This window comes from Drosophila erecta, unplaced genomic scaffold (assembly GCF_003286155.1).
Source record: "Drosophila erecta strain 14021-0224.00,06,07 unplaced genomic scaffold, DereRS2 tig00000092-arrow-pilon, whole genome shotgun sequence".
In the NCBI taxonomy this organism is placed as follows: Eukaryota; Metazoa; Arthropoda; class Insecta; order Diptera; family Drosophilidae; genus Drosophila; species Drosophila erecta.
Window position 1 is genome coordinate 15,865,296 of NW_020825207.1, and position 26,093 is coordinate 15,891,388.

The 26,093-nt window shown below is 41.4% G+C and overlaps 1 protein-coding gene across 2 annotated transcripts in view; it reads right to left on the reverse strand.

The window, feature by feature from the left end:
* LOC6549575 overlaps window positions 1–21,705 on the reverse strand; it is a 68,271-nt gene extending 46,566 nt beyond the window's left edge. For both annotated transcript variants that reach the window (XM_001974424.3, XM_015156606.2), the window contains exons 1-2: window positions 21,282–21,705; window positions 12,705–12,811 (exon numbers count right to left, since the gene is read on the reverse strand). In XM_001974424.3, coding sequence (XP_001974460.1) covers window positions 12,705–12,759 — 55 coding nt within the window. In that variant the 5' untranslated portion in view covers window positions 12,760–12,811; window positions 21,282–21,705. The remainder of the gene's footprint in view (window positions 1–12,704; window positions 12,812–21,281) is intronic.
* Window positions 21,706–26,093: the final 4,388 nt, after the last annotated feature.

Genomic DNA, 26,093 nt, shown 5'->3' on the forward strand with positions numbered 1-26,093 from the left:
TCGGCTAATGCTTTTCCAAGTATAGTGTTTTATTTCTTTCGGTGTACTGAAAATTGCACACTTGTCGCCTTCCGCATTTTCATGCTGCTGATCATTTTTGTCGCATTCTGCGTTAATGACAACCGACAAGCGACAAGCGACGAAGCGCGGCTGTTTCTAATTGTTTTAGCACTCCCGTCGGCTGGAAAAGCGGGAAAATTAGAAGGAATTTGGGCTGCAGCAGCTATTGTTAATGGATATTTGGCTCTCCTGCGGCCGGGCAAGTTCAATTTTTCGGTAAAGTGTTAATTACACCAGGCAACGACAAATTTCTGAAAGATTCCTCCGTGGCAGCTGACAAATCATCTGTTGTGGGCTGCCCATTTCGGGGAGAAGGCAGTTGAGGTCCAGAGACTGCGGTTTTGGCCACCCCAGACCAGCGACATTTGACAAATGTGGACCAGACACGGCCATAGAAATTTGGTGAGAATTAGGCAACGGGGAACGGGCTGCATTATTGGGGAAATGGGGTGAAAATGCTCCCGATGAGGAAGCAATGAAAATTCGCGGTTTGCTCTCGTCGGCCAATTTAATAGCTGTTGGCGTAGGGGATGTTCAAGGGGCTTTCTGCTTATTTCTTGTTGCCAGTGCGCTTATGCTGTTTATGTTGCTAATTTTCCCGCAACTGTTGTAGCTGCCTTGTTCGTTGTTAGTGCCTTTGGCTGGATTGCCGCCCAGTTTATTAGGAAATGTGGCTGCTGCTCTTGCCAGACCGCATACTGGCCAAATAGTAGTGCCTGCTAGCTAACATTTTCGATCGCACAACAATTGTAATTATACTGCTGGTTATCATTCATTGTTTTTCAAAATAGTCTGAGTTGTTCAGTGGGATTTATCTGTGTTGATATAGTCTTACTTTTACCAAGCTTTAATGAATGCTTTCAACTCATTGAGAGCGGCCATACAAGTGACGAAATATTGCAGATAGTTGCTCAATATTTACGGCCGTCACAGCTTGTTCATCCATAACCATCCAGTGACAGATACTTATCCAAGATGTATAGCGCATTGGATCACACTTGCAGCATGGTTATTCACTCAACAGCAGGCAGGCAGCTTGGAGTGCCCTCAAATCGTAGTCACGTTGCCAGCACTGCGATAATTGCGTCTAATAACTTCTGATGGCTGTAATTAATCCCCAGTGGCGACCCGCCTCTGACCTGCGTTCCCAATCCATCACTCCACCAAAGGATGTCAACGATGCAGAGGAGGAGCAGCAAGAGCAGCAGGAGCAGGAGCAGGGCATCATCATCTCGGGCGATTCTGTCAGCCGTGAAATTGACACGTCTTTGGTATTAAGTGGCACATTGAATAGTCCAAATTAATACCCGTGCTTCATGGTTGTTATCCGCGTTGTTCAACCGTGTTGTTCAATAGCAGGTCCGGCCAATAGACTTAGTTAGCGTCAGCAAGTGAAAATCACGAATGGGATTTACGTCGATTTCTTCAGAAAAGAGTTAGATTCTGGAGCGGAGTTGCATTGAATGCTGTAGATATTCTTAAGCAAAACTACAAGCTGCAAAGCTTAAAGATCGAACTACCATTTTAATGATTTGTATACCTGTATTATTTACAGAAGAAACGCGAGAAATAGGCTATAAAATGGTTTATCTTTGAGCAATATCTCATCCGAGCGGTTTCGAAAGAACAAACGATCTTCAAAGACTGCTGGAAGCTCTTTAGCATTGTCTTGTAATTTCTGCACTTTCCAAAGCAATTAAGTCGAGGGCGCAACCCTCTCGAGGGGGCGGGGCACAACAGGGAGGGCGGGGGCGACTAGGTGGGTGGTGGCGCGTTCCTCTGGGCGAGAGAAATGAACATAAAGTGAACAAATGTGCCATAAATTAAAACTAAATGCCGACCGATGCTGTCAAAGGCAGAAAAACGTGAAGACGAGCGGTGACTGCAGTCGCAGTTAAGATTAACGCACACAGCATCCGCCACGCCCACAGTGGGGCGTTGACGCCCGCCCACACGCACACAGTCAGATATACACCCATACAGAGGAACTCTCATAGATGTCAAGCATTGGTCGCAATGATTTACGGTTTCGCATAGGGGAAAATTGCGCATACGACGCGTTGCCGCCACTAAGAATTTGTTTGTCCACTTTTTTCGCTGTTACTCTCTGCTGCTGTGCGCTCATAAATTGTGCGCAGGAAAAGTATTTCAATGCAAACAAGAGCTGACGTTTCGGAAAGAATTCGCTTCCTAAAATACCCTTTAAGCTGATCCAGAAATTGTTGTTTATATGAGGCACAACGCGATTTTATTTTGCATGCCGCCTTGTTTTACAGATTTAACCAATCCGTTTTTTATTTCAAGTTATCCAAAATACCAAGTCTGAATAGAAAAAAGCAGACAGACGACGTGGAATCACTTTAGGAGAGTAAAAGATGAAGATACATTGTTCGTTGCAATTAAATTCAGCCTACGTGAAAAACTCTGCCGCGCTGGGTGGTCGGCTTTGCATCTTTGTAGCAGTTTTTGGTGGCGACACTTGGCAGACATTTGGTCATTTGTTGGCACAGCTTGTTGCACGCTGCAAAGTGAGGAAAAATACAGAAAAACGCGGCAGACATTGGAAAAAAGTTTGCGCCACATCATCTTGTTAGCATTTTGTCAGCTAAGTTGTCACATTCACTTTGGCGAGAGATCTTCAATGCTCGGCCCGCAACAAGTTGAAAACAGCTACAGTGAGGGAAAAGCGGCCGGAAAATGAGGGGAGCAAAAATCGGACGGGGAAACGGCCGTGGAGTCTTACGGTGCAGTGGGTTTCCTTTGTACACTTTCACCCCTATCCCGCATGCACTTTACGCCTCACTTGACTTACATTCGGGGCAACGACAACCGGAGATGAAAACGCCTCCGCCTTGTTTTTCCCCTCTTACCGCCCCCTGCAACGTCTCGCAAAATCTTTAATTGTCGCGCAATTTTCCAGTTACTGCATTTGTCGCTTCGCCTGCTTCTCACACTTGCCATGTGCCCTCCTTAAAATTGCCAAGGAATCCATGTATTCATTCATTTAACCAACGCTGTGCACAGTGGGCTTGATTGCACAGATATCAAACTTGAAAATAATATTAATGACACATTTTAAGACACGAAATACCAATTATTATCTACATGATTATTAGGAATATTTCTTTATTTAATGTACTGACATTTACAACCTTCGCTACTTCCCTTCTCACTCCCGAAACTTAAACTTTTATTAATGCTTTTGATCGGTCTGCAATTAAATTATCATAATATTTAAATATATTTTATAGCCCCCAAATCACTGTTGGCCCATTGGGTGAGTTTAATTTTATGCTCTGCCATAAAGATTGTGGCAATCACCTGGCATCTTTATAGCGGAATGCTTCGAATTAATTGAAACTAAAATTCTAAAGAAAATTCCAAAGAGCATATAAAATCCAGGGCTATATTTTTAAATAATTCCGCATAAATTCCTGTAATCCACTGTGCCCATTCAGTGAACCATTCATTCATTCATTCTTGGTTCCCGTTCGGGATTCTCATCTTTCGCAACTTGTGCCTCGCTTTCTGCTGGTTGCTTTCATTTGGGGCGCCACTTTCCGATGCAAGTGATATGCCTCCTGACCCCAGAGCCCGCCTTCTTTGTGGCCACGCCCACTGCAACTACCAATTAAGTGGGCAGAAGACGGTTGCAGTTTCAATTAAGAGAATTAATTGCGTGTGCGGCAGTCAGTTTGAAGAGTCTCCAAAGAGAGAAAAACTGTCGAAGAATGAGAACTCCCGGCTGGTTGGTCTAGATAAGTGACACTTATCTAAATACATATTTACCTGGCTGCTGGGAAAGTGGGCGAGGAAATATTTAGCCCGAGGCGGAAAAACTTTGTATGCAGCCCGCATATTGTCGAAAGCGGAAATTGCAGGAAGCTGCAGATTTTTATCGATGCCAGTTGACAGGCGCCAGTAGCAGCACTCGAAGGAAGTTTAGTCGAGCACTATGTGTGTATACAAGCCACCTAAAGCACCACCTGCAGCACCTGCACCACCCACAGAGTATAGGAAAAGCCAGAAGAACTTTCCCAACAATTGCTTCCGTTCATTCTGAACCGTTGTGACGAAACCGGAACAAAAACGTCCAAGAGCATTCCAATTAGGAAAAGATCAAAGATCCAGAAATCGGAAAATACCACCAGCATAAACACACGCAAATTATCGAGGCAACAGCCAAGGAAAAGCCATTAAATTTAGTCAATCGATAAACGGAGTCACAAGTTTTTCATCATCAATGATGCAACCAAGTGGCAGCCGAAAAAAACAATTCCTAAAAAGCCTTGCGCCATAAAAAATACACTTTACGATCCTCACGCAAACTATAAAGCTAAAACAGCAGACAGAGATAGCATCGCCAACGGAAAGAGACGGCGAGCTATACACATATAGCAGCGACTGCGAGTGTCAATGGTGATATAAAGTGTCACTTAAAACGCGCTCAATATTTGATGGCCCGAAGACAAAATTGAGCCACCTCCGCAATGCAAATGAAAGAGGGATATGCGCGGTACACGCCGTGACATGAGTGTAAAACGGTTGGGTTCAAAGTGGTTTCGGAATACATTTTCTTACAGTTCGGGACAATGCAGCGAAAGCTAAAGCTCATGAAGTGATGAAGTTAGCTCCGAGAATTGCTCAAAATTAAAAAGAAATGTTGAAAAAGTGTTATTTTGTTTTGAGTTTCAAACCGACTTGCGCCGAACAGTAGACATTTCTAATTTATTGTGCAAAACGTAGCCCCACTTACAAAGTGGAAGACCCCCCATACCATCGACTCCCTGAGAAAAAACCTTTGAACGATCTCCGTCGAACAACGTGAACGCATTATAAAAATGCTTTACGATGCTGAACCCAAAACGGGCGAGCTGAAGAACAAAACAACGGAATAAATGCTGAAAAGCGAAGCGGAGCGAGTTTTATTATGTCGTCGAACGTTGGCGAGATAAGGTCAGCTTGGGGGCGGGGTGGAAAAGGGGGCGTGGGCAGGGGCAGGGGCAGGGGCAGGGGGGCTGTGTGGGGAAATGGGGGGCTGGGGCCAAAGAGCAGGAGCCCAGTGGATTGACCGCTTTGCATGTCGCGCGCTGCATTAGGCGAACCGAAAACAAAGCGCTGACAGCAGAGGGGAAAAGTAGGGGAATAAAAGTGCACTGGCAAAAATCAGGTAACTAAAAGGCTTATAAGAAGCAATTGAAGAGTTTCATGATCCCATTAAATTGTAATTTTAAGGAGAATTTTTAGAAGGAAAATATATATATATTATTAGCTGGCTTGCCTCTTGAATTACTTTCAGTGTATGGCGAGAAAGGGGTGGAGAACTTAGTGGAGCAACGTAAGGAAGGGAGAACCGCGTGCTGGGAATCGGGAGGCGACGTCTGGACATGAGCGCCAACATGAATCGCTGACGGCGGCAGCTTAATGGATATGGATATGTGGTATATGGATGTGTATTCCATGTAGATCTGCCGCCTTCCAGCTAAAACAAGGAAGTGAATGCGCGACCGTAGTTCTACTCTATAAGCCAATCGCAGGGTATTATTCTAGAATAATATTCTAGTGTCTTTGGAATGGCGAAGAAAGCAGTTCTAAGTTCAAGTCCCGATCTTGGCAGAATTTGCTTTGAAATTGAATACCACTTAAAGCGCCACAAAACAGTGCTCATGTTAAATAAACAAAAAGCATTTAAAACAATATTATACATTCATAAATACCCATAAATACATTTGGATTTTGGTTATGCAAAAATGACTTCATAAATATTGCAGAATGCATATGCATGCGGCAGTGGGGAAATAGTGCGGAGAATTTTTATTCAAATACTGCAACATTTTTTAGTCAGATTAAACAACTATATGGAATACGAGTCCCCTTCATGAGCATCAATATTGACGCTTGCCTTTAGGAGCCTCAGTGAGTAATTAAACGCAAAATCAAAATGTTTGAATGCCAAATCATTTTGCCGGAGATATAGCTTTTCAGGATAAAATCGAAATGTCACTTGGATAGCTATTAGTTTTTACGAATGTGTACTTCTATTTAGGCTAAAATCGAAATGTCACTTGGCTAGTTTTTAGTATTTACACATGTGTACTGCTCTGTAAGAGGGTATTTCACCAAGGTTACAAGCCAACATGTTCCTCGTAAACCCTTTCTATTTCGTTGGTATTCCAAATGCATGCCCGCGCCCATATTTTCCAATTTCATTATCAAGTTTAATGGTCGGACCAGCGGCTTACTTAGCGGCTGGCCAGACGAATATAAAAACACAGAGCCAAAGGTCTCCCGCCGGCGGTGACCTCTTCAGAAGATATCGAGCACCAGGGGTCTTTTTCCATCAGCCCGTATGTGGAGCGCCATTCAGAGCATATTCCATGTGTTGTTTCAGTTGTTTGATGGGCAATTGAATTGAATGTTTGCGGCTGGACGACAACTGGCAACTCATCAAAGCCACGTCATCGTCCTTTTTGCAGGGGAGGCCGCGGGGGCGGAGTGTCCACGATTTAACGATGGCTGATCATATGCAACAGCGGCAACACATCGCAACGCCAATGAGCAAGTAAAAATAACAATAAACAGCAGACTTCCAGCGGCAACTTGCCCAGTGGCAAATTGAGTTGTTTGGTGTTTCTTGTTGTAGTTTGGCTGGATTTACTCAGTTTTGTTTGTGTTTTCCCATTAAGAATGCGACGCAGCTGTTGAGGAAGGTTAATTGTTGTTCTTGCCGCCGACGTTGTCATCGATATTGATTATGATATTTTTAATGGAAGAGCGAAAGATGAAAGGCCCCAGGAGATGAAAGAAACTTCTGCACAATGGGGCACACAATAATACACGTATGTGTGGTGTGTGTGCGAGCATTTAATTACCCGGTTAATAAATATTAAAATATTGATAAGTCAAGCGCACAAATTGCTTAATGCAGGCAATCAAGGTGCGGACAAAAGGAGAGTTGATAAGATTTCCGCAATGAGCATTATTATAATTTTCAATTAACTTTATCAAGTCGTCTGGCAGAGCTCAAAATGTTATTACAGCCGGTACCTGCAACTAAATTAGCTCAGCCAGCTATTTTGATACATTGTAAATATGAACTCATTGTCCTTTTCGGGCGCCTTTAACAGCTCCACATTCACTGGAAATGTGGCACAACCTGGCCACGCCCCTGCCCGCCAGCCATTCCATTGATGCCAACCATAAGTGCACAACAATTCGCTGGCCAACCTGGCCAACAACTTCGAACAACAGCGCCCACAACTGGCGCACTCACACAAAGGCGGCGATAACAACGATAACATTTTAGCACATAAATTACAAATGCATGAAAAATTTTATATCCGTGTTGTGCACTCTTGGTTTTATTTTTTGTTTTTCGCTTTGTCCGTTAACCTTTTTGTCCAGGTTTCCTCTTTCATTGTTTTTGCTCCTAGGTTTCTGCTTTTGGCGGTAAGCGCAACGAATGTTGCTGCTGCCATTTATGTTGCTGCATGTTGCCGTGTGTTGCTGTGCCAGCAACATGCAACGTTTGCCGGCAGCCGGGCAAAAGTTGGACAGATATCGCACATACGTAGGCACCTGGATCTGGGATCTGGGACCTGGAATGGGATTGAGGTTCACCCAGAATTGTCCGCAAAAGGTGGCGGCAAAGGTGCAGTGCGGTCAATGCGTTATTTGCAATTCATTGCAGCCATGGGAATCCAAATGGGAAAAGGCAGGAAGGTGGGTGGCGAGGCAGATGGAGCTGGCCAGGCGTCGGAGGAGCAGACCGTTCATGGTCCGCTTTCAGCTTTATGGCTTAATTTTTGGGGCTGCCGCTCTTGCTATTCCTGTGCTGTGCCACACATTCGCAGGCAATTTAAATGCTAATCAATTTGGCGCGTTTAACGCTCCGCCTGCAACATGGCAATCTGCCCCACATGCCGGCAAATCCAATCCAGCCAGCGTTGCACACAATTCAAACAAACAAGTCGCCAGGAATTATGAAAGGCAGCGCATTCTGCACAGGGCCCAAAAACGGCAGCCAAATGAAATAATAATCACTGGCTAGGGAAATAAATATGGACCGGGAATGGAAAAAGGCCAGAGACGCTACCCACACAGCAAAATCTTCGCCACTAAATTATAGTTCATTAAAAATGTCGGTAGTTCGATCACAAATTATCCTTAGAACTGCATAGAACATACATTTATAACAGTTTTACCCAAGCGCGGAAAAATGTTATTATAATCTGAATAATATATTTTCCAAACTAGCCATCGCCGCCGTGCTATCAATCTTTTTCATAACCTACCCGGTGTTTGTTTTTCCTAAACCAGACCAGAAAACACAACCAGAAAAGCCAAGGGAATGGGAAAATAGTGCCAACTGGACAGGGAAAAGTTATGGGCGATGTGCAGGCTGAAAAAATGCAACACGTTGCATTTGAATAAAATGTGCGAGTAAAAATTTGGGGGACCAGGGGGCGGGGTATTTTTTGATAAGCGGAACGAGTGTGGAGCCATAGATAACAGATTACAAAAAATATAGAACAGACTTTTGATTTATGGCTTCGGTTCGGAGATTTGTAGATGCAAACACAAACCGAAATCAAAATCAAAGGCGAGCACTGATTGTTGTGAAATTGAAAAAAAAAAAAAAACAGTTGTAAAAGTACATTTAAAGGTGCTTCAATTCGGAAACTATAGCATTAGATTGAAATTTTGTCAATGATTTTAAAAACCAGCGAAGAGCCAAAAAGACGTACTTCAGTATAGATGATCTAAAAAGAGCAGCAGCAGATGGAGTAGAGTAATAGAAAGAAAACAGAACCGCGATAAAATTTCATTATGTCGATTTTGTGGATTTTCCTAAGTAAAGAGAAAACTGTGGGGGAAAACATGACGAGAAAATGTGGAAAATAGGAAGCTCCAATGGCTGCAAGTGGCTCAAAAAGTGCCTCAAGATGCGGCAGCATTGGTCCAGGACAGCAGTTACTTTGCATCTTTTAAGCACTGCTCCTCGGACGGAACACAGGATAAAAAAGCAATGTCAGTGGGAAAATTTGAAGGTAAGGGGATAAAGAAGTTTTCATTGGTTTCGGCTGCGGGCTGATGCTGATGCTGATGCAGCCGAAGCAGCTTCAGGTATTTTCTCATCCTTTTATCCAGGCTCATCAAAATCATTCATTTGCATGAAGCCAAATTGCCAAGCTGGAATTGAGTTGAATTTATAAGGATTGTTATGGAATTATAGAGATGTCTTTAAAAACGATGATATGAGAGCTTAGAAATTGTGAGATACTTAAAAAATAATTAGGATCTCAAGTCCGATCTTTAAAGCTTCAAAATATCAGTCGAAATGAAATGATGTAATGATTAGCTTTTTCATCAATTCATCTAGTTTATATTCATGTGATGTGTTTAGCAATAAAAATGTCATTAAACTGACCAATAATTCATTCGAAGTTGATGAATTGTGCCGGAAGATTAAAGAATTTCATTGCAGCGTTTGTCATAGTCTTAATCTCTGGAAGCACATAATAATCACCAAGTTTTATGGGATTCATGTTTCGAAAAAAGTTGCTGAAGGTATTAAAAATATGATTTTAAAAGCTCATCTAAAATGTTGCCCCATGAAAAACTTTCAGGCGATGCAGCGCTTTCTTAAAGATCCTCCGTGTTTAATTTGCCAACCCTAGTCCTGATTTCAACACCCCTTTCCGCCACCCAAACCCCCAAACCCCCAACTACCCACAAACCACAAAAACCCCCTGGGTTTATCCGCCTTAAATTTGTGTTTATCTGGGCACACGACTCGATTAATTTCTGCGAGGAGGGTGCGAGGACTAAGGCGGCTGGGCGTGTATTTAATTGCCAAGGACAATTAAAAACAATTTTGCAGGCACAAAAGAGTTGGCGATAAATTTAATTGGCCCGCTACCGTTACGCCCATTGATTATTTTCGGTGCGGTGGGCGTGGCAGGGCGCCGAGCAGCACTTTTCACACCTAGTGACAAGGTGTTCAGGGTTGCCATCGCCCAAGAAAACGGGTGGATGTAGATGTGGCTGAGTTTTCTGTTTGGTTTTCCGCTGGAATGGGCGGCAATTTATGCGGCTGTCAGTTGCAGGGGCAGCTTGGATTTTTATTGGCACCCGGCACGCAGCCAGAACTTCCTCTCAAGTAATTGCATCGAGCACATAAATCAATTGAATTGCATTTTCATGCGACAAGTTTGGCCAACCCTCGATTGTCTGCAAGTGAAGTGAAAGCCAAAAGTAGTTTTCCTCCAGGGCCTGCCTCTCATCTTTTTTAGCTGGCCCTCGAGCGTGGCGTAATCAATTGAAATAGCATCCAATGCGTCACTAGCATCCACCAACTTCGATTCCAAGTCGAAGCCAACCCCCTTTGAAATGTGTGGATTATTCGCCCTTGTTTTCAATGGGACACGTAGGAAGATTATGGGCGACTTCGTTTATGGCTTATCAAATTAAATGATTAATGTTTCCCTGTGTTTGCTCCTTCTCTGGAAAATGTCATCGGCAGTTTCCAGCTTGGCTTTTTCAATTTTATTTTCTTGCTTGGAGTTGAAATGTTTCTCGTGTTGTGGCTGTCAGTTTGGTTTAACTTTCTTTCAACATTTTATTGGGAAAGTTTTGTTTGTGGCGACCTTTATGCTTAGTCTAGATTTGTGGCTGGCAAAATTGTTTCCAAGTATTTAGTGTCAATAAGACCCAAGGAATTAAAACTATCCCAAGGTGTCGTGTTTATTGAAAGTGCTCTTGGCTTGGAGTTTTTATTGGTTAATCGTGTGGAAGCAGCTGGAAACTCCTATTCTCTTTCCATATGTTTCCTTACTATTTAGTGGTACATGTCATTTCCACTGAAAAGCAGTAATTTGTCAATGTAATATAATTTAATGTGAAAGGGTTTCGCTCTCATCATCCAATCATGGTTCCACTTGCTCCTGCGAGGCACTCAAAATTCCAAAATTCCATCAGCCAAAGTTTCCACTATCCGCCGAGCTCATGATCCACACACACACACACAAACACACTCATCACATTAATCAGTCAGGACGGACAGTGGAACGGACAGAGGAAAACGCACTCAAAAGTATAACTCATCAGGGCACAAATTACAAAGACAAACGATGACTGACAACCGCAAGGCTTTTTCGGCTGGAGAGCGGATGGGTCGGGAAGTTGGTCGGGGTCACCACTTAGCACCCACAATCCCAGCCCACAGAGATGCAGCTGAAGTCGAGGGGCAGGGACACGAGCGTTTTTGTTAATTAAACAAATGCCGCAGTGACATGTGCACATCACGAGCGATGTGATGACTTTGCCGGGGTTTTGGTTTGGGCCGCTGCGGTTTATGCATCTGCATTCGTGATGCAGATCGGGGTATGCATGTGCGCCATCTAGGGTTGGAAAGTCGGATAGTTGGGTGGCTTGGGTGGCTTGGGTGGCTCGGGTGTTTGGGTGGCTCGGTGGTGCTGCATACAGTACCCACTGACAATTCCGCTTGACAAAAGCGCACACAAATAACGGAGGAAAACAGGCGACATCGCTGACAATGGCTCCGCATGCAATTTAATTTATTTCAATTGCAACGGAATTATTACGACAGACGACAAAGTGCCGTCGCAGAGCAATTTACCCAGAATCCCTGGGCATTCCCCGCGTTGGCCCAAAAACGCAGCTTCTTTATCGCTTTTTTAGGGAATTGTTAATAAACAAATTCATGTGCGAAGAAAGTAAGCGCAGCCAGCGTCGATTTCAATTAAACAGACTCGTGGCTCCCGTTGCCCACTCAAGTTGATAATGACCGCAGTGGCGGTGGTAGGGGATTTTTGAGGGGGTTTAATTCTGCACCAAGGGGGAAACTTTATGAGTGTTCTAAAATATCAATTTATGTTAGCAAAATCTAAAGTTTTTGTTTTGTTCTCAAAGTACTCCAACTTTAAACTTAAATTAATTTATTTTGAATATGGAAGTGTCATAGAACAGCCATAGATGGCGTGTTATATTTCTTGGTACTAATGAATAATGACAAAACACCTTTTCAATTTCAGTGTACCCGAACTCCTAGTAGCGTCCCCATTTAAGACACCCAATTCCCGTTGCCAATTCCCAACTGCAGTTTTGCAATTCCGACCCATCGTGGGTGGTGCGGGCATTCAGTTGCCCCACTGTGGATGGCGTTGTTGTTGCTGGGGCAACAAAACACTTTTATTTTTTGTGTTGTTATTGCAGTTTTTGTTGTTGTTTGGCTTGGCCAGTTTCAAGTGTAAATTAATTTATGAGGCACGCCATGGAGCCGGCGCCAGAGTTGCGGTCACCGACACCCCCCCTCGAACCCGCCCATGAACGAAGCTGGGCGGGTGTAGGGGGGGTAGGGGGAAATGTCAGGCCGAGTGTGAAATTTCATATTTGAATACGCGCCAAAACGTTGACAAATGAAGTCTGCATAATTGGCTAACATTTGGTCACGGAGCTTGGGTGCCTTTATGAAACCTAATGCACGCTGGAAATACTCGGATTTATTGGACAGATACAACTAGCTTAGTATTTGGAATATATGAGCAGTAAGTAAGTAGTAGTAACAGATTGACTAAAAGTTGTAAAAAATGTTTCCATGGTTTTCCATTGGCTTAACTCACCTTTCAGTGTGCCGATGAAAAACAGAGCGGCCAGCAAACTGAGATGGCCAAACATGTTGATTGTTGTCGGATTTATGTTTCGAATGGCTTCCTGCTTGCTCTGATATCTGCAATGTTAGAAGATGGAAAGAATGAGTATGTAAATAATTATTTATTGCTGCAGACGCGCCCGTGAGCCAGTCGCTATAAGCGACAGACAGAAGGCAGCAATTTGTTTGATTGTTTGGTCCGCATAATAGAGACATTTCTCTATGTAGAGGGTGCGGGTAGGGGGCCCAACCCTGGAAAAACAAGTGCGGAAGAACGCCAGATGTCACCTGTGATCAGTTACCTGTTACCTGTGACCAGTCACCGGTTCACCGTCATCATTCAAATGTCATTTTCCTGAGGGCCGGCCCGCAAATTGCCGATTGACACGCCACCTGACGCTAATCAAAACTACACATGCACTTTTGGGGGCCAAGGGCCTTTGGTTCGCTTTCCCACTCCCCGTAGCAATTAAGCTTGGTTTTGTGTTTTGGGCCTGCTAAATTTTCATTACTGTGGCCATTGTCTGACCCAGGAACTGGGGGAATTTGAATTCGATTTAGAGCCATTGGTAAGCCCACGTGCTCCCCACAGTTCCCCTTTTCCAATTGCTCGATGATTGTCATCGTAGGTGTGACTAATTGTTGGTCATTTATCTTCTTTGCTTTCTTCTCGAATTTGATTTTTTCTGTGTTGTTGTGCCCCTGGCCTCTTTGTTTTTCGGTTTTCCATGGAAGGCATGAATAATTTCCATTCTAAATGGATAGGCTGGGCTTTCCCTTTCTCCCCGTCTTCTGTGTCTTCTGTGTCTCTAATTGATAGATAATTGAAGGTCTTGGTGGGCAAAGGCGAGGACTGATCAATTGGCTGTATATAAGGCACCAGATGAGTGAATCCCCTGATTGAGTGACGTATAAGATGGGCTTAAGTTGATCATGCATGGTAATTCCATCGATTGGATGATGTCACTTCGGGATTGGTTGGTTATCAGTCTTTAAAAGGCTTTAAGGGATATCTGCGTAGCCACCTATTTGTTCATGGACTTCATTTGTTTATAGGCAGTACGAATATTTCCATCACTTTTCTTAGTTAAGTTAAAAATTGCAAAACTATCACTTTTCATTAAAATATAATCACTTTCACACTCGAATATAATGTTCAATTGATTTGGTTATCAATTCCAAATATAGCGCGCTATTGTACAATTTATTAAACTCTATGCAGACATCCCATCTATAACCTTAAATTCGTTGCAATGTGCCATGTGCTCCCAACAAGATATCTAAAATCTGTGACACCAAGTTTTATATATAAATCCCATGTGGGTCACTAAAACTTTTTGATTGACAAATGCAGAAGACATTTATGGTGCGAATGGAATAAAATCAAATAAATTAGAGCCCCGAATGACTGTCAGAAAAGTGTTTGCATGCAGATGTAAATATGTTAAGCTTGGGCAATTCCACCAAAGTAGACTCTGACTATCCGGACTGTAATGTGACTTGCATGTCCGTGTATCTTTTGTATCCTTCTATCTGGGCTCCCCATATCCGTTTCCTTTGTATCTGTTCGCTGCCATCGTAAACAAGTCGGCAAGCACCGACTGCCATGGGCAACCGCCCCGCCCCCTTTGGCAGGTGAATTTCCCGCCCCCCTAGACAGGTGCACAAAACTGAGCCCTAACATAGTCACACACGTCTCATTTTCCCCACACATTTCACTCCTGTTTTTATATCTTTTTTCACTTGCTGGCAAACTAATTTTAAAGCAAATGCGATACTGTCGCAAGTGACTGAGACCACTCCCCAGCCTGTTGTTGGGTTTCCTCCGCTGGTTCAGGTGGTTTAGGTGGCTCGAGTTGGGAGTGGTGCTTGTATGTCACCCTGTCAGCGATATCCTTGCTCAGATGAGTCCTTGGTGACCTCAAGTGTTGGTAAAAGTCGAGGTTAGATTTTTATTCGTGGAGGGTGTGGTTTGAAAACATTGTGTGAATTATCTGTTCATACAATTCTATATTTTTGGGAAACATTTAACTTTGGCTGGTAAAGCATTTACTATTTATGTTTATTTTTTAATAAGCATATTTATTGCTGTATTGCAGAAACGAAATGGAAAAAGTCTTATTTTACAATTCTATTTTTCCAGTGAACTGGAACAAAAGTCTAATCACCAGAAAAAATATTATTATCCTTGCGACACTCACGTGCCTTTATTTTGTGCAGCATCATTTACATTATTTTTCCATTAAGAGGCGAAAAGTTAAATCGAATGACAAGCAGAAAGTAGGAGAATAAAATAGCACAACTGCACTGACAATCAGTTAATAGATTTTTGCAAAAGTAAACTAACGTTTTTTAACAATGGGTAATCATTTTAAAGCAGAAAAAGCAGATATGTATACATTTCATTGTGACAAATTTTCATTACGGTCAAAGCTCGGAAAAAGAAAAGGAAAAGTCCTGCAAGTCGGAAAATAGACGAATCACACTCGAAAACTTTCGCTTTTTCCTTATTGAGGTTTTCAGCAGCTCTGAGACCTTTGCAACAGAAATGTGTGAAAATTCTATGGAAAACGAAAAGTTATCAGAATCTCCACCCCTGCCGCTTTGCCTTTGGCTATGGAAAATTGAAAAGTTATCAATTACCGTTCCATTTTGAGTGATTGAGTCTCCCAATCCACGCCCACTTTGAAATGAAAGTGAAACATATGCCAAAATGCTTTGTTTTTCTCGGCTTTCCCCGCCCATCCCACATTTTCGAGCTTCTTTAGCTCAGGTTACAATTTCTTGGCCCAGGGCGAATGCAGGTAATTGAATTTTGGGTTTTGGCCAAGCGGCTGATGTGGCTGAATGTGGGGATAACGAATAATGTTCAAATTACCGAACGAAATAAAATTCACAATTCGGTAGCTAGATTGAGGATGTAATTATTTTAGGTTGTTTGCTAAAGGTCAAAATCATTTTGGAATAACACATATTAACTTGAACGTATTTATTTTGCTAATTTATCGTGGTAAGCACTTAAACGGTAAACATCAAATGTTTCCAAAAAGCATTTGTATAATTTGCAACAAATTAGCTTCCATCCAAAGCCTACTAGCAAATACTAATAAAAATTAACCCACAACAACAGCACTTAATTCGATTCACCCACTGAACCACTTGACTTGATTGAAGGCAGATCAAATTGCCCAAATAAAAGCCAACATAATTACGATGGGAATTAATTAATAAGGCCGTACCATTAATACCAAAAAATATTTATACTGATAGGGAAATGCAAGAATTTCATTGCGAGACCAAATAAGAGGAATGTGTTTTTAGAATTTATTATGTTCATGTGGGCGGGCCACTTGCTGGGTTGCCAAATCGATTTCAAAACTTCATAAACAACCCGGCGAAGATTTGAGAAATCTGCGCTCGACCAATAAACTGGGAGCAACAAAATCAGCGCCACAGAGAATCGAAACTTATAAACAACAAAAGCTGCAGTTTGTGCGCCTTAATTTGTTTATTTTGTGCTAAAGAGCAACACGCATCGAGTGCCATAAAAAATCAACAGGCAGCATTAAACAAAAAACGCGCAGTGGCAGGGGCAAACTTACAGAATTTATAAACTGTGCAAACTCTGGCCGAGGGGCACTCTGGCCGTAAAAAAAGGCAAATACCGAGTCGAAAGGGAATATTTATGCAAACGCCAATTGAGCTGCAATTGAATTGAGCCACGAGGCATGGCGCATAAGGAATGAAACATGAGGCATGAGGCACGTACTTTCAGATGCCTCATCGAAAAGCGGGAGCTGTGAAATACCCTTTGTGAATAGAGTTGTTCTGGGTGTGTTTTTGTTTAGTTAACATTAAAACATTTATTCACATGTTGATATGGAAAACATAACGACTTAACAATTTAATTTACTTATCTAATTTAAACTCAATGCACTTTAATTAATTACAAATTGCATTAATATACATTTAACGAGAACACACGCATTATAAAAATACATAATTACGAATACCTAAAAAAAGTCGATGCCTTTATGTTTTAAATTGCGCTTATTGTATGGCCTTCGTTCGAAAAAAACCTTGTCTTTGTGATCCCAAATTGCGTATAATTAAAACTAGCCAATAAATGTCACCATACACATTGTTTGCAGTTCAATACAGCAATTTTAATTGCCTGCTAATTTCCAACCCAGAGCATTTCCAATTCGTTCGATGAGCTTTCATTTGTATCTTTTATTAGGCGCTCCGCCGGCAGACCTCCCGAATTGATATACAGGGCAGACAACGTGACGTATGAGTGATGATGCGTGTGCGTCTCCTTGCCCCGCCCCTGTTCACCGCCCACCATGTAAACATTCAATGCGATAGTAGCAGCATATGATTGCCATATTTGCCAGAGCGCCAGTTCCGAAAAGTGTTCGATAAATGGGAAATTAGGTTGCAACGACGCCGGCGCCAATTCAAAAAAAGTAAAAACAATCGGAAAACGAAAAGAGTTTCCACTGGCACTTGTTTATGGCCGCAGAAGCCACTTGAGGCTGTTTTGAAAAATCCCCCCCTTTCACCAACCGCTTGCCTCCTCTAATGGGCAGCGTTTGATTGACTGACGAGCGAACGAGTTGAATGATTGCCTGCTGCACATATTGATTTGCATCTAGTGGATCGTCCATTTGCCGTAATTTGCCCTACACAATGCCATAATTTATTTGATTGATATGCCATATATGCGCACAGTTTATATGTGTCATCTCTGCACATGCATATATATTGCATGAATTTTAAAATTATTTGCCTTGGCTTCTCGCCATTTGTTTGCCGCTAATTTGACTGTCAATCAATCGGCGTATGCAAAAGTTTTTCTGGGCCATATAAATATTTTTCCGTTTGTAAATTTGCTATATATAAATACACAATTCCCCATTTGTTTCATAGCATTTGCTGACGTTCATTGTTTAATTTCTGTTCTGCATACAGGTTGGGACTTAAAATCAATATTATTTTCTGGCATTTTGCAAATAATACTTTTAATTTTTTACCTATCTTTACATGAAATGGATCACTTTGTTTTAGATACTGTTTGCCAATCAATTATTCATACATATGATAATATTTTGTAATACTGCTTAAAACATGCTTAAAACCTAAAAGGCATACAATTTAATATCAATGCAACCTAACTTGCTTCTTTTATTTCAAATAAGTACGAACTAAGAAACCAAAGACATTTTCCATCAATTCCGGACCGCCCACTTTATGCATAAATGTTTTATTACATTTTAAAATTGTATTTTTTTAATAAATTCTATAACAGATTTCCATAGAGAGTAGAGGGCTCAAATTAATTGTGAGACGTCCGAGAGCAGGAGTCATTTCCAAACGAATTTTACCGAAGAAGCAGAAACAATGGTTTTATTTAACTTGGGCCCAGGCCATCTCAATTGGGAATATGCCATAAATTTGCAGAAAAATGGAACACAGGGCAGAGAAAATAGGATTTTACTGTGTAAAATTTTGGCCTGTAACACAACCGTCATCATCCTCGCCTTGACCATCATTTATGCATGACAATTTTGCTTTTCTCAGCTGCATCCTGGAAATACGAAGTGAAAACGGAGTCACAACTATGCCGATTGCTCCTAGGCGAATTTTCCTGCAAATGAAAAACCCATAGATAATGCAGACGAAAACCGCAGCAAAATGGGGGCAGAGGAAATATAAAGCAATTTTCATCCCATAACTGAGTAGGGAATTCACCTTTATTTTTTGTCCAGGCAAACACAGTTGGAGTTGGGTTTTTGAGGCACAGATTCGCATTCCGAAGGCCAAAAAAATGCGTATTTTCTATAACTTAAGCTAGCTGACAGGGAGAAACCAAAATTTTAAACTGTGCGAATGGGTTGGCCACAAAATGTCAGTTACAGACACCTCACCAAACTTTGTTCCCCTTTTGCGAACCGCAAACGCGACCAAATTTTTGGGGGAAGAAAACGCAGAGAAGGAGTTGGTTAACGTTTTCTTTTTCCCCCATTTCGTGCAAATAAAATCAATCAATTTTCGGTCTGGCAAGTGGCAGTAGCAACCAGTGGAAGCAGCAGCAAAGCAGTTTTCTAAGTGCTCTTCCGACACCGAAATCTATTTGCCAAGGTGATGACAAAAAGTGTGGAGACAGGGAGTGGAAAGTGGAAAAAGTATTCCGGGGAGCTACGACTACTTTTATGCTGGATGAGCTCAAATTGTTAGAAATAGTGCGAAAGCGGAATGTGGATTGGACACATCTGAAATTTGTTATTAGATTAGATTATTATTAAATTTTCCAGACTTATATATCGCCAAACAAAATTAGGCAAATTCTTTGTAAATTAACCGAGCCATTTCGGAGTTACTTGAATAATTAATTATAAATTTATACGTTTTATTCATTGACTTGAACATACTTTTCTATGCTCACATCCCTAATTTAAGGCATTCAAAACATTCCCATTGAGACGATACTCCTTAATAAGTCATCGATTTCCATGGCAGTCGATACAGACCCACTTTCGAGTACGGTTCCGTAATTAATAGAATCAACTGGAGAGCAAACCCTCAAGTGTTGAATGATTTAGCAGGCCCTTCCCCCACCTCTATCTGATTTTCCAGCGGAAAGCGGCGAAGAATTTTCATTAAAAAAAACCGCAATGGGAATGGGAACACAGAGTTTTCGGGCCCTGTGTCGATTTCTGTGTAATGCCCGAAAATAAAAATCAATCAACACGTTCGCTTAATAGACCATCGACTCTCCGCTCAGATGTAAATGTATCTGCAAGATACATCTTCGAGTTTAAGTATTGCACAAAGACAAATTGCTTTTGTCTCTAATTTTAACACGACTTTGACGGCTCTTCTTCTCTCAAATTTTTTTTCTCTCTGCTTTAATTTGTTTGCCGTGGGAGTGGAAAAATGTTCACACGGTTAAGGTTTTTTTCTTCAATATTGTCTATGTTTTGCTTGAGCTCTGTTTGGAATTGATTGGCGCACGTTTTGCGCGTGGCTAAGCAAAAAAGGGAAAACATAAATAAAAACAAAGGAAAACTTTACTCAATAAGCAAAAAACCAGCGAGAGTACAAGTACACAAATTTTTTATGGGGGCTGCTCACGAAAAATGCATTTCGTAAAATTTCATATTTACATTTGGGGTTTTTTTTACCGCTCTTCTTTATCTTCTTCGGGTTCAATCTTTATTGAATGTCTGCCCGGCGTCTCCAACTTCTTATTTTTTTTTTTGTATTTTGGAGGCAACAGCACTTTGTGGGTGCTTAAAACAGCTGACAGGCCCCACTGACAGATTGATGTATGTTGATTCTCCCTTCTGCCGGCTCCCTTCCCTGGTGAATATTTTCCACACTCTTAATGAAAATATTTCTGTTTGTGCTATTTTCATTTGACTTTGCGGCCTGCTCGAAGATTTATGTCTTTGGCTGGATTTTCGCCTGTCTTTAACCTGAGTTAATTTTTATTGGGGGCTAATAGGGCCCGAACCTTGGTGTTTCCTAAGATTGACATATTCTCGCTTACTCAGAGTGTTTTACAAATTTTGGATTTGTTTAACTAAGAGGTCAATATCTGCATTAAGGCATTTAAGTGGAAGCCAAGCGAAGAGTAGTCAACTAAGGACTTGCCATCTATGGGGAAATTCTAGTGTAGCATCCAATGTATTACATATAAAATTCTTAGGAACAGCGTGTATATCTTTGTAACGCTTTATATGGCAGCTATATTCTTCATTTTCTATTTTAATACTTTCAAATTTCTTTAGATTCCAGAATATAACTTTGGTCACCTTATTATTTTACTAGAATTAAAATTATAGTTGTATGCATCTCCTAAGTATAACATTGGGTAAATAAATAGCAAATTGTATTATTTATTAAGTACACTTTAAGTGTCAACCCTTAACTTTAACCTAAAGCAAATACATTTGTGTCAAGATCCTTCCCCTATGATCAACATAGCCTTTGTTAATCACCAATTTAAACAAATAGTTCTAATCAGTTTAGGAAATGTAAGCTTAGCCTCTTAATCTGAGCTTCCGCTGAGATTAAACCATTTGGACAGTTGTAAATTTATTCAAAGCCATTGACAGTTGCTTGATATATTCCCGCCAAGGATTTTTCCAATTTTTAACCCATTTTCCAGCGCGGCGACAGGCAAAGCAAAACTGGCTGAACGCATAAACAAATATGCCAAAAACATAGTAGAAAAAACTGTGTGGAAAATCTCGCGCGCTAACGGCAAAATAAAACAAAGCAAGGAAAACCCGCAAAAAATGATTCGGATCCATTTGCTGACCCAAAAAAGGAGCGCCAAAGGAAAGCCTCTGGAGGTGGAGATGGCCGGTAGCTCGAGGGGGCGTGGCAGCCAACCCGATTGTGGGTGTTATTGTTTATCTTGGTGAGAAAATATTTGTTTATTTGCACAGATTTCTTTTTTGTTCACTTATTTTACGTTTCGCATAAATTTTTTGCGTTTCAAAATTGTTATTGTTTCATTTATGCGTGCTGCACTTACTTTTTATGACTTATTTGAATGCCTCTGCTTTTTCTTCCTTTTCAAGTTACCGCTTCAGTTACACTCCTTTATCTCGATCACTTGGTTTTTGTTTACTGCTGTTTTCCCGCTGTTTATCAGCTGCTTTCGATCATATTTCGTTTGAAATCATATCGGAAGAGATTTTTCAAAATTCCAACTGCTACACTAATGCACTTTTCAAGCCACTCTTGCACGAGTGGCGGGTTTTGGGGGTTTTGTGGGGTTTCTTTCCTTTGTTGATAAATTTTTCTGTTGACCGGTCACACTCTCACGCACTCTCACACACAGATGACACTAGGGGCTACAGTACCGTTAATCCAAGCGTCCGTGACCTGCGATCCGTTACAATGCTCGCGTCGAAATAGACTAAACGTATCTTTCAGATACATTCGCCTCCCGTTTTTCGTGTTCGTGTCCAGCCGAAAACATTCGTGTCTTGGAACCGAAGTTGCGACGACAGCCCACGAAGTAGCGCCCTCCTGCGGATTTTATGTGAAACCCCAGTCTTATACCGCTTAACAGCGTTCAAACAGCACAAGTTCGTGTTTGAAGAGGAGAATCAAACAGAAACATGCACAATGTTCGAAGGAAAATGTTCGGGCTTGAATCAAACGCGGGAGAAAAACAACGAAATCATCCTAAAATTTGGTTTTATTGTTCAACTCCTTTATTTTCCTGATTTCGACAAATTAAACAAATTAATCAATTACGTTTTGGGACACAATTAACACAATTAACTAAACAAACACAAATAGTTTACATATATTTATAAAGAAAACATTTCGAAAATTACGCATTTCGAAGCTTTTTTTAATGTGGCATAGAATATCGCTAAGCATTTCGGTTTTGCGCATCATCGGACATGGGATCAGCTTCAAATTTCCGAAAAATCCGAATTCTACTAAGCTGCTGCTCTGTCAAAGATCACTAAAATATGTTTCGATCAACATAGTGCAGATTTTCAATTCGATGGCTTTATATTCACATTTTTTGGAAGCCTCATATGACCAAGTGTCGACTAAATGTGGGAGGTTGGTAAATAATCTTGCAAATAAACCAGTAAAGTAGGCACTAAAACCAGTCAGTTGACAGTTTCAGTTACAATATCTACCTACCTGACTACTTCGAGAACGTGTGTGTGAACGCAGTAAGTCATGATACGATTGACTATGATGAATCTTGGGGTATAGGCAGCTAATGAAAATTCAAATAGCCATATACTGAAATAAAATGTAGTACAGTCCTTAAACTATAAGACCAATATTGTTGTTTTAAATATATTCTATATTCATGTTTGCAATAGTCATATATGTACATAAGGAAATCTCTGAAATTTTGGCACTTTATTATAAGAAAGGATACCAGTCGTGCTACAAGTCCATTCGATCAAGCATGAACATGACCGACAAAATATTGGTCCTGCATTTTATGCCCTTTCTGATAAACAGGTAGTCCTTATGGGTTGTTTTAGATAAGCAGCCACAACCAGGTATAAGTGCAGATGTTCTTACAAACAAAACAACGTAGATAAAAACCACTTCCTCGACTATTAGATACCCGTTACTCAGCTTGTGGAAGTACGAAGGAGACATATAAACATTTTTCTGGCATATCAAAAAATTGGAAAAACAAATATTTAAATAATACCGCGACTGTTTTAGGCAGTTTGTGGGCGTGAGAGTGGGGATGGCAACTTTCTAGATCAAAAAAGTTCGAGATCGAGGCATTCAACGAATATCGTATACCCCTTTACTCTACGAGTAACTGGTATAAAAATTAACATAAAAAGGGAATCCTTTAAAGAAAGAATATTTATTTAAACACTAAAAGATGGAAAAATATGTTTATAAATTGTTAACCAAATCGTAGCTAAATTATCAATTAATAAATACCAATTAATTGTACAAAATATAGCGTAAACATTACTTTTTTACGTAGATTAAGTTCCTACTAGAAAGAAAATCCAACACTGGCACATAAACTCAGTAACTAATGCAGCACCTTACCATCCGGTGCCCACAAAAACAAGGCGATTGCCATTTTGCCCCCGAATTCCCCATTGAGACATGCCGCAAGAAAATCTCCTGACCATATCTACTTATAATGTAAATAGCGGCACGCCCATAAAACAATTTGCCCCGTCTTACAAATAACCCTAGCAAAAGGCAGCAACAAATTTAACACTTAATTGTATTAACAGGCCCAGACATACAAGAAAGGGAGGGACATATATAAATATCTAGGGGCATGGGTAATCCCAGAAAACCAAATCCGGACGCGTGTCCAGTTTGTTGTTGTTTGCTTAGACAGTTTAGGGCCCGCACAAAGGGCCAATACAAAAAGGGGCTATAAGGCTAAGAAAACAACCCGAGAAGGCCGAGATTGGAACGGGAGGAAAGACGGAAAGATGGAGGGGGGAGGAGTTCGCCGGGTTGATTGATGATTTTATGACATTGTTTACTCAAGTGATGATGAGAAGAGTAAGCAGATAGCCGGCCATACCATCCTTTGTGTCCTTTCAAGCCGGTGTCGAGTGAGGCTCGCTCCTCGGACCCTGCTAATAATTTCCCCAGCCCCACGTCACTCTCTCCTATTTTTATGGTCCTTCCCGGGAATGCTATCAATCTTTTGCTTATTAGGGATAATATTACAATTACTTGTAAGTGAGATAAGCCCCAGGGCAGCCGGGAGTCCTTAGTCGGAGCTGGGACTCGGATTTATCCGGGGCTCGCCTCGGTTTAAGTGTTCAAGTGGACTCGCTTTGATCTCGGGATGTGTGCGATTGTGTTGTGTAAACAGATATCAGTTCAAGCGAAGAAGTCAAACGATTGACAAGACGAGCAGGAAAAGATCTTCAAAAGGAATAGTTCTGTCTTCGTGGAAGAATGCAGTCAAGGCGCCTCTGACTGAAACGTGCCGCCACCTAGATGTAATGTCATTGAATTTCAGTATTGAAAACCATATTTTAAAAAGTGCAATCCCTACAAAATTTCAAAATATTTACATTTACGGTTTTAAGCAGTAAGCTTCCTTTTACACGAATTACTTCTTCTGCATGTTCTTTATTTTATTAAGTTTTATAATTAGTTCCTATTTACCACTGATCCTTTTCCTCCAACACCTTTCCGCGCCACCTTTTAAACTACAAAAATTAAGCTGCTGGAACCTTTGGGACTCCTCTCACCTGTTTCATCTCAGCTCAACCTGCTTCAATTTAGTCATAAACTCGGGCATATACCTGCATATATACCTGCAGCCAGGAACACCCGCGGGTTTCAGTTGGGCGCTGTGTTTTGTGTTCCGTCGGTTTGGTCAGGAAGCCAGCTGGTTCCATGGTCACTACACTACACCGCCGCATGTCCTTTATCCTTTTGTCCTGCCTGCTTTGATGATAAATTAGACAGCGGGCTGTGGACGAGGGAGGGGCAGACAGCATTTGCGGCTCTTTAGTTGGCCTCACTGGCGTTTACCTTTCTTCCGCCTTTCCTCTCCTGGCTCCCTCCATTTTTTATTGCTTTATTATGGTCTTCCAGTCGGAGTCCCGTCTCCTCCAAGGACCTCAACGGCAGTTGATGTGTGTTTGTGCCCGAGCAGAAGAAACGGAGCCGATGAGTGGTTACATCACCAGCTAATGGTTCGGTAACTGGCCGGGATTTTGTCAGCCTTTTTCTTTCGGACTTCTGATTTAATTTAATGAAAATTCGCTTGCAGGTGAATATACAAGCAAATGTATGCCGCACCTTAAATAAAATAAATAGCATTTTAACCGCATACTAAAATAAAATGTCGAATGCCACCGCAGCCAGTGCTCACTTATCTAAATTTGATAAATAAATAAATAAACAAAAGTTCGACGAATTTTAATTGAAACATAAAAACATATCATTAAAATGTATTTAAATGGCGCGTTTTAATGCAAATGAGGTTAAATAAATACAACATATTTCACAACTCTTACATTTCAAAGGAAAGCAAGTGATCTCCAGGACACGTGTCCCGGGTAAAGAAACCCTAGACGAATTCCCCATTTGTTCTCGATTTCTCATCAGCTGCTCCCCTTCCTAGGCTGTAAAGAAAGAAAAAGTAGATCAGCCTTGAGCCTCGGAACAATAAAAATTAACCCACGTATTCGATTCGTGCCAGGACCAATTCGCCACGAAAAGGGGATGGATTTGGTATTTGAACACATGTCAAGCTGTCAATGTTTATCTATTTGGGGAAGGTGCCTATCTCTTCTGTCGCACTTTCAACTCTCCACGTGAAGTGGCAGCCGTGAATTGAGGATTATCGGGCGTCTTCTTGATTTATGGTCAGGCAAACAAACACGAAATGTACCAAAATTCGACTCAAAATGTGATTGAAAACTGATAAGCCACACAGGATTGCCGTTGGGGAATTTGCTGCAAGGGGCGGAGCGCTTCATAGGTGCAAAGGGGCATAAGTGGGTGCAAAAGGGTTGCAAGGGGGTTATTAGTGTAACTGTCAGCTGGCAAAGTGTTGAGTGCACGTCCATCAAACTTGGTCTGCGGTCAGTGGACTGGGATTCGGATTGGGATTGGGTGTTTCACAGGAAGGCGTCCCTCGATGACATTGTACATAGACAAAAAGACCAACTAAACTTCAGCTCAACTCGCTGGAACAGTAAAAACATACTACAGACTTTAGCTCAATTAAACGCCAAATTCGCAATTTAAAAATAAAAAATTAGGAAAATGTTTAATTTCAGATTATGGCAATATTTCGATTCTGAGCAATCCAATGAAGCCTGTTTACTGAGCAGAATCACCTCTA